The sequence below is a fragment of the Malaya genurostris genome, chromosome 3, assembly GCF_030247185.1.
Source record: "Malaya genurostris strain Urasoe2022 chromosome 3, Malgen_1.1, whole genome shotgun sequence".
Classification (NCBI taxonomy): Eukaryota; Metazoa; Arthropoda; class Insecta; order Diptera; family Culicidae; genus Malaya; species Malaya genurostris.
Window position 1 is genome coordinate 64,536,181 of NC_080572.1, and position 15,795 is coordinate 64,551,975.

General features: G+C 36.1%; 1 protein-coding gene across 8 annotated transcripts in view; it reads left to right on the plus strand.

The window, feature by feature from the left end:
• The window catches only part of LOC131436917 (beta-arrestin-1), a 249,149-nt gene that overhangs the window by 200,969 nt on the left and 32,385 nt on the right, over positions 1-15,795 (plus strand). For 6 of the 8 annotated variants that reach the window (XM_058605900.1, XM_058605903.1, XM_058605905.1 and 3 more), the window contains exons 7-9: positions 3,043-3,186; positions 4,393-4,422; positions 11,758-11,844. In XM_058605900.1, the coding sequence (XP_058461883.1) occupies positions 3,043-3,186; positions 4,393-4,422; positions 11,758-11,844 (261 nt within the window). The remainder of the gene's footprint in view (positions 1-3,042; positions 3,187-4,392; positions 4,423-11,757; positions 11,845-15,795) is intronic. The other 2 variants (XM_058605908.1, XM_058605909.1) reach the window with 2 other exon arrangements.

Below are 15,795 nucleotides of genomic sequence, written 5' to 3' on the forward strand. Positions count from 1 at the left end.
AAAAAAGCTATTTGGGCGCGTAATAAGTTATATCTCATTTTTCTAAGTTTAAAAATGCTATATCGAGTACACTCCAAATTCGACTGGATACGAGACCCCACAGTGCAAAACGATTTGACCATTTCAAGAAACACTATCAAATTATTGAATTATATACAGTCAATTTTGAAACTTTAAAGAAATTTTCATTCTTTCTTTCATTATTCTTTCATTACATCCATCAGCATCACGTAAAAAACTAACACCCGCTCTAGTTCTTGACTGACGTAACCGAATTTCATATGTGTGATACTCGCGAAGTTCATATATTACTACCATTCGTATATGAACCACATACCAGTAAGTTCTTGCTTTGTAGCTTTCTATGTTGTACCCGGAGTATGATCGTGTATGTATTACGCAAAGGTTGAAACTCATTTTCTCCTTTTCGTTACTTTGATTCCTAAGCCCTGCGCTTGAGTTGCATAAACTACTAGCACAAAGCACCATGCGTTTCCTTTCAACAGAACTTGGAGGGGACGCATGGTCAACTGTTATTTATTTTTTAGAAAAAATCAAATATTGTGGTCGTCCACATTTTTTAAAAATATGAAAACATACCACTTTAATATGTCCAAAAATTTGTTATTTATCACTAAAAAATCTGGGGTGGTGCCAAATTTGGAAGAGGGATAAAATATGTTTCAAAATTTTCAAGTATTTTTCAATGGAAGGAATATATCTTCAAAAATTTTTAAAAAAATTGTAAACCTTCCCCATAATGACTTAAATATACCTGATTGTTTTCAAATTTTTCGGATAAGCGGTTTCTTCAAAAATCAAATAAAATAAAAATCAATAGAACCACCCTAGGAACTATTCAATATGGCAGTTAAAGGGTTGAAACTGGACCTTTTGAATGTGGTATAACAATATGAATTCCCTTTGGGGGCAGATTTCACATGCTTATCCTGCTATAGCCTTTCAACCGCTTGAGTTGAACGACTCGTCCCACAAAGCATGGAAGCCAGGAATACTCTCAGCGATTGAGCGCAGTGGGCTTACGAAGCGTTTTGTTGGCTTTTAAAGGAGGCTATGATTGATTTGTAATGGATTTTCGAATATTACACAATTTGAATATATCCTAATTCAATCTTAATTGTTATTGATTAACAATACACTAGAACTATGAACCATTCGTACTTATAATTGAATAACGTGAGGTTATATGTATATGTTTCCAGAACGATTGCAAACAAGAGAACATTCAAGAATTTTCGATATTTTTTCCAGTACCAAATAGTAATTCATCGCATGAGAGAGCGCGGTCGACTTTCATTATCGATTAAAAAACTGTTGAAATAAGTGATTGTTGGACATTCACTAGACAAAGAAAATGTATTAAATAAATGCATTTTCCGTGGACTTATATATATATATATATATATATATATATATATATATATATATATATATATATATATATATATATATATATATATATATATATATATATATATATATATATATATATATATATATATATATATATATATATATATATATATATATATATATATATTTTGAATTGTAGTTCTGGCACCAGGTTATATGAATGTTATATGTTTCAATGTTCTAAATGAACGGCAATACTTGGCTTGTATTCATTTTATTCAATAGCCTGTATGGGTCAGTTTTTTTAGTTTTGCTACAATCTGAAATCATAGCTATTATATGATATTACACAGCAAAGCAACATCAAGTAATCAGTAACATCAGGAAATGAACGATTTCTTATAGTACCCATTTTATTGTATTCAACTCGTTGTTATTTCAACACAAACCCAATGTTGCATAAATTTGTGTCATTTTTTCTTATGTAATTTTTGTTCATGATATAACACCACTGAACCCACCGTGCATGTCTGACACCACCATCAAACCAGACCCTGTCAGCTTGGAGCGAAATCAATCTTCAGTTCAGCAACGCCATCGCACGGCATCACATTCAACATGTCATGTCAATTGAATGGGTGCGCAGTGCTGCTAATTTGGCGCGCACGAATTAGAAATTTCTCTCCCCTACTTCGATGTACGATTTTCGATGTGGACTCGCCTGAGGGCGCCATATTCGCAAAAAAGATTTGTTCGGAAAATGTGAGAGCTGGATATCTTATTAATATGATGTCTTTGATCAAACGAAACAGCGCGCGCAAGCAATATAGAAATCGATGAAAAGTTTATGAAATTCATTCGATTTTTTTTTTAAATTTCGGTTATTTCGGCCAATGTTTTATAATTTTGAATTTCCTTTTCAGATTCTTGGTGAAATTTAGCTCTAAAATCATTCCCTTGGAACGGAACAGTAACCGTTTATACAATTCAGAAAACCTATTTCGGCTCGGCAAAGCAAAAATTAAATATTCTAAGACTACTTGGTTGTGATAAATTTAAATGCGAAAACTAGTATTTAGAAATTCTGTTTAGTTTTTGAATAGTTGATCGGAAATGCGGCACGTGCACTCCGCTACATTTCACCTTAATTTCTGGAATTGCTCGAAAGTGATACCTATCATTCTGGAAAACAATCGAATCGAAAAACGGCATAAGTTCGTTTCAGGCTAGGAAGCATGCTACATAGAATTGCATTAAACTACTTTTAATAGGACAAAAACACATAAAACAGCGTACAGCGTGAACAATGTACGCTGCAGTTTCCGCAGCTACGTGCCTGGACGGAGTGAAAAGTAACCTTCATTCTCACGGCCGCACATCAACAGCTCAGCGGGACTGCTCACGTAAAATTTGATAAAATCATGCTAAATTGAATCGTTTTTTTTTTGTTTCTCTTTCTTTTTTTTTTTGCACCATCACCGCTCTCGAATCCAAATCCGGCGTTTACCGTTTTTCGCCCTGGTTGGTGTACCTCCGCTGGGGTGTACATGTGGGTACATGTGCGTGTGTGTCTGTGGCGGCAAATGTGCGCCCGTTCACCCTTTCCAACTGGCACACACTCACACAAAAAACCGAAAAAAAACAAAAACAAACCAAACTACCACACAGGGACGGATGTCAAGTGGCGCCCGGTTTCACACTTTCCAAAGTGTTTACACTGACTCCACTGTTGGCCAACAACAAAGACAAGTGGGGCTTGGCCCTGGACGGGCAGCTGAAGCATGAGGACACCAATCTGGCCTCAAGCACGTTGTAAGTTTTATTGTTTATTTTTTCTCCGTTTTTTTTTTTCGGCCTGTTGCTTTCTTCGTGTTGTGTCCTATGTTTTGCTTTTGGGGTGCATTTGTGCTCGAGCCGTTTTCCGCAATAACATGTTTTTTTAGTAGAGTTATGCTTGTAGCCAATTAGTAGCCGAAAAGTATCTCTAATTAGGATCTATATATTGTTGTTTCGGTTCTTCGAGTGTATCTTCCTACAAATATTTTTGCCCTAATTTGTATAAAGCTTATTATTATCGTAATTCTCATTTTTATGGAGTCCTCGGATGTTGTTGAGTCTGTTTTAGAAAATATTAGAACATTAGCTTGGAATAGTTTTAGTTTGTTTGTAATCTGTATTTTAGTATTCGTGTAGTATTCAACGTTTGTTAATTATGATTAATAATTACCCTTTTTTAATCACTCTAAGAGAGGATTGGTTTTGAATTTTGTGTATTTAGATAGTTAGCTGTAGAGAACCATTTTAAGACAAACGTTAGATGACAAATATTGATGTCATTTCTTCAATTACCTACTGTGACAGATTTTTCAGTTTGTGAGTTTATAATTCAACTGTTTTCCATAGTTATTCAATTAAAATTATCTAATAACTATTTCCTTATAAATGTTATCCACTTCTCGAATGCCCTTATCCTTTTATTATGTAAAACTATTCCCAAACGAATCATCCTAGCAGTCAACATTGCTTTCATTCCCGGGAATTTAAGTCATTTTCAGGAGCTCTGTTAAAGCTAGTCTAGTGCCAGAAAGAAACTTCAAGTAAGAGATTTTCAACCACTTTTGCATCCAAATGACACATTTTCCCCTCAAACTGTAGGGGGAAAAGTTCCAGGATTCACTTAGTACTTTACAACCATTATGTTCGTGTACTAGCCTCACAATCCTTTCATTCCTGGTGGAGCATTCACCTTCGTGCAAGTTTGTTCCCCCATCCGCTTCCTTCGCACAATGTCCCCCAATGTCTCCCAATGTCGAAATCGTTTCTGCACTGCAGCTCTGCATAAATAGAGGCACAGCAAGAAGTAGAGATAGCGAAAACTTTCACATAATAAATTACGCCGAAACTGTCTGCTCAATGAATAAAAAGTCGACGCGGAAAGTTTTTTTTTTGCGGAGCATTTTTTCTGGATCCCGTCTCCCTGCTCTTTCTCATTTTTCTTCTTTTTTGTCGTTCTTATAGGTCTCGCAACATGGTTGATGGAAAATATAGGTACACAGATGAATTTGTGGTTCAGAAAATTCGATCTCACTGCATTAGCAGACATTAGCATTGTGTCCTTTCATTATCATCATCGTCATCATCTTCATCCTCATCACTCGTACCTTATAATTCCGTCATCTGCAATTAAGTTGTACTTATTTTATGTTTTATGATTAAACTCAATAGAATTTGTGGTTAAATCGTTAAAAAAACAAATTCTACGATCCAAAGAAGTGGAAACTTCCATTACTCATTAGACGTTAGGTTTTAAAAGCCTTGCTGCAATGTGAAAAAATATTCCGTTTGAAGTATTTTGTTTTTTATGGGTTATCTCATTCAAAAATTAATGCATCATTGACAAATATTTTTAATTATACACTTATGTCTCTTTTTATGCAACTTTATGAAGTTACGCGGATTTTTAGGCAAATATTATAAGGGTTTTTGTTGTGGAAGTTTTGAAAGTTATACATTTTTAGTGTTGTCTTTGAAATGCACGAATCGTCGAGATCCAGCGTAACCTCTATTTTTTTTAAAGTCGAATCTCTGATAATCAAAAAATTTTTGGCTTTTCATAAAAAAAATGTTTTCGAGATGGCACCAGATTTCGTCGTTTCATCTAGAACACGATTTCTTGAATTCTTGAAACATCTGGCGACAACAAATATTTTCCTGAGTTTTCAAAGTTTCCAAAGTTACGCGGTTTTCTTTCTGCGGTGCGTATTCCCTGTATAACAAGGTGGGTGGATAATATCATAGACATGACCGAATTGACGTGAATACGATTAATTTCCTCCAACTGAATGCAGATGTAATGAACACTTGCATTTCCTGAAGTCCCCAAAATGCATTCATACAACGCAATTTTTTCTCGAACGCAAAACAGCTGAACTGCGAACGGTTCTGATTGTTTTCACTTCCATAATTCATTTGCATATTTCAACAGTTGCATAATTCTCATAGCTCTTTTGTAATCATTGGTAGCCCTTAGTAGGGTTGATTGTAGAATTTATTCCATCGTTGTTCACTTTTGATGTGGAACACATCTTTATTTTCTATATAGGGGTGCAAATCAGAAACTCAAAAAAATAAAATTCACGTAGAAATGTGGTCAGGTTTTAAACACTTGCAGCTCAGTACATTTTGTATCAATTATTAATATTATTTCGTTATTTGATTGGAAATATTTCTAAGGTTCGATTTAAATGTATTAAGCCACGTATTTTCAATTTTAAATGATTGAAATTTAGATTAGTAGCGAGCAGTGTCCTATTTTGTCTGCTAAACATCTACGGCATATCGGATTTCCCTGCCATAGACGACGGTTTTGAAGGAGTAAGCGATATATCAAAGGGAAAGCATCGCTCTGATTGGTCAATCGATGCAAAAGCGAAGCTTCCAACAGCAACAGCACGCGAATCTAAAAATAGAAGCTAAATTATAGCTAACGTTTCAGCCCTACGCGTAGCATACTAGCGGTAGATTGTTGCTAGACAGCAAGACAAAAAGTGCCATAAAACGATTTGAAGCTTTAATTGGTATGCTCCGATCTTGTGTCATGCGAGCTCGGATGAAATTCCATGTTATGTCGTTTCGCCTGAGAAATTGACAACAACCCCAGGGTACATTTTGAGTGCTTAAGAATAATTTCTAATTTATATAAGATGAACTCGATTGATAATGAGAAAAAGTTGATCGCTTCAACGGAAATCGCAGAATGGTAGAGAAACTTTACGCTATAAAAATAACTGATTGCATACAAAACTTGAACACAAGCTTGGCGAAGAGAAGCTTAAATACTGAAATCCGTATCGCAAGTATGTACAAAGATATAATTGCATACATTTGGGGTATTGGTGTAATTTCGTCGGTTATAAAACAAACAATGTTCGATGTTGGTTCCTAATCAAGATCAATCTAAGCAGACTCTCGTGCAATTGCGGATTCAAAAGTGTGACGATTGATTGAACTGTTTGATTGTAGATTATTAGAAATTTTAGTTGCCTTGTTCTACATCAATGGCTCGAACAACCCCGTGGGACTGATCCTTGTAGTTTTTGGTTTATTTTGCTCTAATGCTGATGTAATTGCTCTTGTTCGAAGAGAAACTCAATTGCGAACGGGAATCACGAGCATCACGTGAACTGTGAATGGCGCACAGTGGTCCAAAACTAGAAAAAGACAGTCAAAAGTCTGTACTGACTTTCACTGATTTTTAGAAGCTAACGTGTCTTCGAAGAAGTTCTACAAAATTATATTACGCTTCTTTTGAAAGTAGCACCTTAGCTTTTGTTAAGGAGGCAGTGCCAATTTCGAATAAAACATTTTTTTTTCATTAAAAAAGAAGTATTTTTGAAGTATTTGGAACATTTGAAGTATTTTTGCTGAAGATATAAATAATGTAAAAAAAATATTTTTTGAGATATATTCACTTTATTTTAAAAGCAGTTTTTTTTGGTTTTATCTACGTAGAATCTACCTCTATTACCTAAGTGCTGCTAAAAACTGCGCGTAAACACGAATAAACAAGCAAGCTCATGCTTGCACGCGCAACTTGAGCAAATGGTTGTGATTTTTATTTTCTTTACTTTTTGACAATTAACAATATTTGAAAAAATCTAAGTGGAACTCGATTCAAGTTTTTTATGCCTTTTTAACGTTAGTTTTAAATATTGAAAATCCGAAAAATTATCAAAAGTTCAACACATTAAAAAATTGAAAAATGTTTTCCAAACAAACTTGTATGAGAAAGTTTTGTAAAAGTACAAACCTTTACGAAGAGATTTCATTTTTGAACGTGTAAATGAATTGAATCGCGAAGCAACACGTTTTTTAAGACGATATGTTGATCGTGCGACGCTCACTTAGAGATGTGCGAAGCAGCTCATACCGGTGAGCAGCTTCGAACCGATCAGCTCACTAAAGGGAATCGATTCAATGTAACAGCTCATCAGCTCATTTAGATTGAACTGAAGGTTTGTTTTGAGCGCTGTTTTTGCGCCGTTTTTCTTTCATATGCATGATCGAAATCATTGATGCACAAAGAACAATGCTATGCGAACTAACTTGTCTGCGAATTATTATTATGTCAAATTTGAGAATATCTGCAAACGTGGCATCCCTGAATGTACCTTAGTCTACTACGCGACAGGTAAGATGTATTATTGACAATGACTCATTCAATCTGTTAAAGAAGGATAGATACACATTTGGAAGGACGAACAAAAGCTCATGCACACATTTCTTCTCATTTATAACTCGCTCCTCAAGAGCCGAAGATCCGTTCAGCTGCTTGTTTCTACCTTACCAGCAGGGATGCCAGGTCATTTTTAAAAAATCCCCCCAAAAATCTTCCCCCTTTCCATAATAGCTGATCGGAATCATTTTGGTAAGTAAAAAAAAGCCTCATTATTTCCTACCGCTCTCTAATTTTTGGTGCTAAACTGCGATCAATTTAAAAAATCTGTGATCGATTTCAGAATCTGTGTAAATCTGTGCCATTTTTTAAATCTGTGCAAAAGATTTAAAATCTGTGAAACACAGATTAATCTGTGAACCCGGCATCCCTGCTTACCAGTGCGGTGAACTGGTGAGCTGCGGTTTTTTTTAAAAAAGAGCTGTGAGCTATCAGCTCACCTTAAAGATTCGATTCACTGGAATAGCTCAGGATCGAATTGCCCATCTCTACGGCTCACTGCAAAAGTTAGTTACAGAAATAGCAGACGCGTGACGCCTTCAGTTTCTTAGCCATTCATGGTTTCAGCATGGCCACAGTGAAAATAAGTCACACGAATAGTACTCAAGATATTCTCATTGGAAAATATTTTGGATTAAGAATATATTTTCCTATAAGTATTGTAAAAGTTTACTTGCGCTTCAGCACAAGGTTTCCTAGGTAAAAATAGGTAAAATGATGTATAACTTTTCCAGAAAAGAAAAAAAAACCCATGCATTACCTTCTACAAATATTATTATCAATTTAGTAAAGCGATATGTTTAGCCAAAACTTTTGGTTGCTTTGTCTCGACAGCAGCCTGCATATCACTGACAATTTTTCACGATTTGTCGAAAAAAATGAGGTGCCGGTAACCGAAATCGGTAGACATTTGGAAAATGACAAAACAAATCTTCGGTTGCAAAAATTTTGATAGCATCCGGTATTAAATAACGAAATAGATCGATTTCACCTCATAAATATTCAAATATGCTCTTCAATTTATAATACTATAAAAAAGTCAGAAAAAACTTTTGTGTTGATTTTTACGCAATTAAAATTTGTTCTGAACGCAGCAAAAAGTACAAGCGTCTGTTTGCTTCAGGTATTCGGCACAAATAGAACGTGCTGCTATTACACACACATGACATTTGTCGGAATGACGCTATCTGCTTTCTGTCAAAAGTTACGGTGGGGTGCCGGCAACCGAACACCTTCCCCTACAACGCAAGAACAGCTAAATATTGCTCCTCCGTTTAAAACTGAAATCTGGAAGTGAATTTTTAATTCTCAACCAGTAACTATATTCAGTAACTGAGTTCTTAATACTGAAATTGAGCTCTGGATCTGGATTTACCTTACTTTTCTGCTCAGCCAACTCAGAATGAACGAAATACATCAAGTGCTAAGCTTTCATACCTCATTCATGAGTTAGCCAAATTTTGTGCAAAGGCACATGCAAAGCGAAGTCCTGGCATTACATTCCTTTTGTGGAATTTGGCCTTTCTGTTTCAACAGACTTCGCAGCCGATTCATATAGCGTACAGAATCATTGCATGGCTAGTACTATGGATCCTACTGACGCTAAGAATCCTTCCAGGTCGGGGATCGAACATACGACAACTGGCTTGTAAGACCAGCGTCCTATGCATTGAACCGCCAACCATAACCGTTTTTAATACGTTTACGTTTAGTCTTTGATTCATCAGTGCATAGCAGTTCAAATTAAACCAACCCATTAGGAATCGCAGAAATTAAATGTCGCTGACTGATTCAAAACCGTCGTCTCGGGTACGAGAAAGGGCGAAGCCAGAGAGAAAGCGACGCGTGATGCGAAGCGAAGCGGTGTGAAACTTGAGAGATCGCAAGGGATTACATTTCGCGACAGAACGCCGTTCATTTAAGTTCAGTAGAATAATGACATGAACATATAAAACATAGTACTAATACATGGAATGAGCAGTCAGTTTTCGGTGATTGACAACCCTATGCGTCTTTGCCCTCGGCATCTTTGAGATAAAGCAGTATGCTCTAATAAATATATTGTCGAACAAAAAAAAACAAAAACCTACGCATCTTGAAAATGCTTAAATTGATCAATATTAAAGTTCCACTTATTTCAATTAATATTTGTCATTTTATTTGAATAGTTGGTTTTCGCGGTTAATTCCCTGCTCTACGCACCCCTAAATATGTTTAAATCTACGATTTTTTATGTCATGATGGTATGAAATTCGACCATTTCATTGAACAGTATCGAGATGAAAACCGTCGCTAATGAAGCCGTTATGAGTTTCTTCATGAACATTTATTTCCAGCAATAAAATTCGCACCGAAAATCAATATGCAGCCCCTCCCGTTGATGACAATCATTCCTTCGTTGCATTCATCGCCTAATTCGAGCATGAAAGTCGTCGATGCGTTCATTAAGCGCTCGGTCATGACTTTCATATGTGACAGTACGACTTCATCGAATCAAACTATTCTGATTATCGTATTTTCTATGTAAAAAATACTACTGTAAAATCATAAAATCACGCTTAAATGTTAACATTCTGTTATTGTTTTACATACTTTTTTAGGTTTTCGTTACAGAAATAACTAATTTGAATCTCTGACAATAATTTGTCAAAAGTAGGAAGTGTTGCCAATGCAATGGTTTCGAAATCAAGATTCTCAAAAATATGCTGCTTACCTTTACTCTGTCATTTGTGTAAACTATTCAAGGTTTAAAAATAGATAAAACGTTGAAACTTGAAAGCATTTCTAGTTCACAAAGAAAAAAAAATGAACTATTAGAGAGCACTATCTAATAGGTATTAATCTTCTATAGTAAACATGTATTGAAAGATAGGCAGTTTTGGAGAATTTATTATTTTCCTTCCCAAGGAGGTTAAATTGATGCATTATTTTCATTCCCAAGGATGTTACATTTCATCGCACTTAGTATTGCCAGTTTTTCGATGCTTCTTCCCCATCCATCTCATTAGCCCGATTTAGGTCCATCGGGCTATAATTTCTAAGGACGACTCCGCGGAGCAGTATTTTTCTGACTTCAAAAAAAATTATTTTTCAGATGAAGTCAACAATTTAGAAAACTCTGAAATAAGTGTAGAAGACCGAAAATAATTAAAAAAATATTGTTCATTCCCACCTAACAGTGCCTGTATTTCGATGTCAATGTAGGAACGATTTTCCATTGCGCCGCAGAAGAAAGAGAGAGAGAGAACTTTTCGCAAAAGGACAGAACTCTTGTCCGTTTGAAAATGAAATAGGTTAAATCAAACAATTTAATATTCACCGATATAAAATAAAATGGTTCATATTGATAAGAGATCTTCTGTCGTGGATTTGATTCGATTCCGGCAAATAGCGTACATTTTTTATAAAAAAAACAACAAAAGGAATTCTCCGGAACACTCGCATATGGTCTTTTACTGTAAATCTGTACAAAATCAATTATTCTTTTTTAATGCAGACTCGTGTACGCCTGCAATGTGAGCTTCAAATTTAATTATGCCTTTAATGCGCGTGTGTGTGTTTTATGTTGTGTTGTATTGTATTGGTACGTGCTCTTATTTCCAATAACGATTGATGTGCAAATATATATATAATCGGAAGCCAGAAAAGCTTTGAAAACGAGACACACGCAGTTGCTCTGTGGAATTTAATATTGCGATGAAATGTTCAGAGCAACAAAAAAAATGAAACCTTATACGTTAATATGATATTGCACTTTACGTCAACTTGTCATTTTCAGCGGTATATGGAACTTAAAAGTTTTCGGGAAAACACAGGTTCAGTCCTTCTGTAAGGGATTTACTAACAATAAGGAGTCATATTTACAAAATAACCAATGCATGCAATGATTCCCATTTAGTTATTTTCATTTTTAATCACTAACTAAAATAGAACTGACTAATAACAAACGCCCATCTAACTATTCACCATACTTCGACTGTTTACACCTTCGCAATCATCCCAATCACCAAATCTGTCAGTTTATGTGTCAATTAAATGAAATCGATCTAACTCTAGTTCGTTGTTTTTTTTTCTTATTCGTCATATCCTGAAAATCGTGCTACAATGGCCGGAAATCGAACCCCACCGGACTGCAAACAATCGTGTAGAATTGCCGATCCATCGCAACGGGAGAATCTGGGCATCATCGTGCAGTACAAAGTCAAGGTTAAGCTGTGCATTACGCCACTAGGAGGGTAATTATACAATTTTTACTACTATAATACCTACACTAATCATAACCACTGCACAGTGGTCCGAAACGGGAAATTAGTGAGACAAAATTATTTTCGTTGTTGAATATTATTTTCTTGTAGCTGGTGTTCGCATAAAAGTTGTTGGCGCATCTTTTGATGTAAATAGTCATTAGAGTGGTCCATGTTAGGATTAAAATCTGGAATCTTAATTGATTTTAAAAATGTTTGCACTTCACAACAAAGCTGTTGGAAGTTTCATTTTGAGCAACTTTACTGAAAAAGCCATCTTCGTAGCTTCTCATTTGATCGAGTGAGATCAATGTTTCGAAGTAAAAGAAGGGTGGCTTTTAAAAAATCACCTTTTTTGTTCCAATTTTTTTGTGAGTAATTTAATTACAAAAACTCGGATTCCGAAGAGTTGTCAAGCTAATTATTGCAAACAATTTTGCCCCACTTAATTTTTCCATATAAGCTACCATTTAAAAGTTATGATTGTTTTTACATCGAAAACTAGTCAACCTTCCAATATTAAAATTCAACAGATGTCAGATCGATGAAAATTAATCTTATACGATTTCTGCAAGGTCTCAAAATAAGGAAAGTTTGAAGAGCAATCTGACAGGGTGTTATTTTTTTAACTCATGTAAATTAGTGCTCACATTACCTTCCAAAAAATCGAAAAACTCATATAACTCTCAAACGCCAAAACGTGGCAACATACTACCCTGAGATAAATGATAGTTTCATGCGAGCGCTATGAGTGTCTCATACAACATGAAAAATGATAAACAGGAAAACTACAGCCTAAAATAGTTTTCGCTTAACAATTTGAATGAAGTTATTTCCAAAAAGACTAATTCCATTTTATTTGATTGATTGAGAATGTTAGATACAGTATTAGACCGTTCTTCCGAAGTGGAACCAGGCGCGTAAATTTTGAATTTCTTGGGATAAAGTTGTTTGTTGAAAATTTTTCATTTTATAATTGACTTAAATATTACGAATTTCGCGCTATCATATCATATGATAGCATATCACAGTTGGCATATACATTGATTTTCAAACATTGAAAAACAGTCATGAAAACTGAAACACCGAATAATACTCATGCAAAAAACACATGCGGATTGATAAAAAAGGCAATGCGAATAAAAGAAGCAGGATACTGGTGAGACCGTACCTAGGAGATATTTCACCTCTTTGTCTTTCTCTATAGAAAGGTACTAGAATTGGTGGAAAACCCGACTTTTGAACGGAGCCTCGGAGACCCATAGTGCTATATACCATTCGGCTCATTTCGACGAGATCGGAAAATGTCTGTGTGTGTGAACTTTTCGAAGATATTTATACCCGCTCAATTTTCTCAGAGATTGCTGAACCGATTTTAACAAACTTATGTTCGTTTGAAAGCTACTGTCGGGCTACTGATCAATTTCAAAGATCAAATGGCTATGACTTTTGGTTCCGGAAATATGATTATATAAGTGACGAACCGACAAAACGCGTTGTATTTCTACGCGCTCAATTTTCTCAGAGAATTTGATCAACTTCGAAGATCAAATGACCGCGACTTCTGGTTCAGGAGATATGAAGGTATTAGTGACGTAACCGACAAAAAACGTTGTTTTTTACCGCTCTTGTAGATATAAGGGTGCGAATATTTTTGGATCCCCCCTATTTTCGTAAAGCGGTGGTACTCAAAAGTTTGAGCACTTCGAAAAAAGTCCCCATACAAAATTTGAGCTGAATCAGATATGGGTAAGAGGTGCTGCCCGACGGTTAAGGTTTGAAAATTTTCGATCTTGAAAAATCACCATAGGGGAAGTACATGAAATTTCCGAAATCGGATTTTTTTTTGATGCCAAGCGTCTTAGAATTGCATGAAACGTCGAGATTTCATGTTATCTAAAAAAATTTGTTTTGAAAAAATCGACTTTCTGGGACTTTGAAATTTTGATATTTTTTCTAAGTCCCAGAAGGTCGATATTTTCAAAAAAAAAAATTTTTTTTTCGAGATGACACTAAATCTCGACCCTGCATTGAACTATCATATGATAGCATATCACAGTTGGCAGAAACTTTCTGGACATGTAGATTTGTTCTTAAAATGTCACATTGCATACTTTGTTTTTCCAAAATCGATCTAGACTATCTTTTGAAAAGGGCTGAACTCTTTTGATCATTGCTATTCAAAAAAATGACGAAAAATGATAAAGCCTACAAAAAAGGATTGTAGGATTGATTTTCACAAAATCAGTCGAATTTTCCAATGAAAATACTGAAAAACTTCCATATCGGGTCCTACACTGAAAAAATTTGACATTAAAAATGAACTCTTTTTTTGATAAAAAAAATTTTACAGTGCCTTTATCGGAAACTAAACTAAACTGAAAGTAATTATGTTTTTTTTTTATTCAACAATATAATATAATATAATTTTTTAGGCACACTGCTTAAGCTCTAAGATGCCGGCTTTTTCTAATTTTAGTTAACGACTAACATAAAACTGTAATATTGGTGTTGAAATTGTCTATTCTCGAGAATCCAGCCTACAGCTGGCTATCCGCAGTGGTTGATGAACTGAATATAGCGTGTGTCTTTCGGATGACGTTGGTAAATATTTATGCTGGCCGCGTCCTTTGGTCCGTATGGGTCCGCGGAAAACACCCCCAGGCTACGAAGACCCGGCGGGTGGCTGGTCATCGATTGGAGCGGTCTTCCATTGGGGTTGATTGTTATGTTACGGAAGAGAATAAAAGAGACATAGACTAGTAAATATTGTAGAAAAACGGGGTAAAAAGGGGATATGGGAACGAAATGCCTAGAAAACGACAGAGATCTAATTAGTTGACAACGAGATGGTGAAGAGACGGGGAAAGGGAGAACAGAAAAGTTAGTGACAACAAAAAGATCTAGTTAGTTCCAATGAAGATGGTGGACAGGACGAGGGGTCGATAGAATCGGGCGGATGTTAGTGTCGAACCTGCAGTTGGAGATTAATCTTAGCCATAGTTAAAATATCGTCGAGGAATGGGAGGAACTTTCTCTGCAAGATATAATAGATTACACTTGTATACAAATGTGGTTAAGGAATTGGTATATGAGAAGCATGTATGAACTATCCCGACTCGCCAACACATCCCGAACCGGAACCTCAGGCGGTCTACCTCGGGCCCTAAGGGATTCCAGTAGCTTCGACCTGGCGTCACGATACTCTACGCACGACCACACGACATGCTCGATGTCCTGGTAACCGTCGCCACAGGTGCAGAGATTGCTCTCCGCGAGCCCAATACGGCGGAGATGTGCGTTGAATGTATAATGATTTGACATGAGCCGCGACATAACACGAATGAAATCGCGACTCACGTTCATCCCCTTGAACCAAGGTTTCGTCGATACCTTAGGGATAATGGCGTGTAGCCATCGTCCCAGTTCGTCATTCGTTCATGAAGTTTGCCAACTTTCGAGAGTTTTCTGACGAGAAATGCTGAAAAATTCATTGAAGCAGATTGGTCTTTCATAAATATCACCTTCTAATGCGCCCACTTTAGCCAATGAGTCTGCCTTTTCATTGCCCGGAATGGAACAATGCGAAGGGACCCAGACTAACGATATTGAATAAGACCGTCCAGATAAAGTTCTCAAATGTTCCCGTATTTTCCCCAGGAAATATGGGGGATACTTTCCTGGCTTCATTGCCCGGAGAGCTTCTATTGAGCTTAGACTGTCCGTGACAATGAAGTAATGGTCTTTGGGCAAGGTTTCAATGATCTCGAGGGTGTACTGAATGGCAGCTAATTCTGCGACGTAAACTGAAGCCGGATCACTGAGTTTGTACGAAGCGGTGATGTTCTGATTGAAGATACCGAAGCCTGTGGACTCGTTGATGTTTGATCCGTCAGTGTAAAACACTTTTTCACAGTTGACTGTTCTTAGTTTATTATAAAA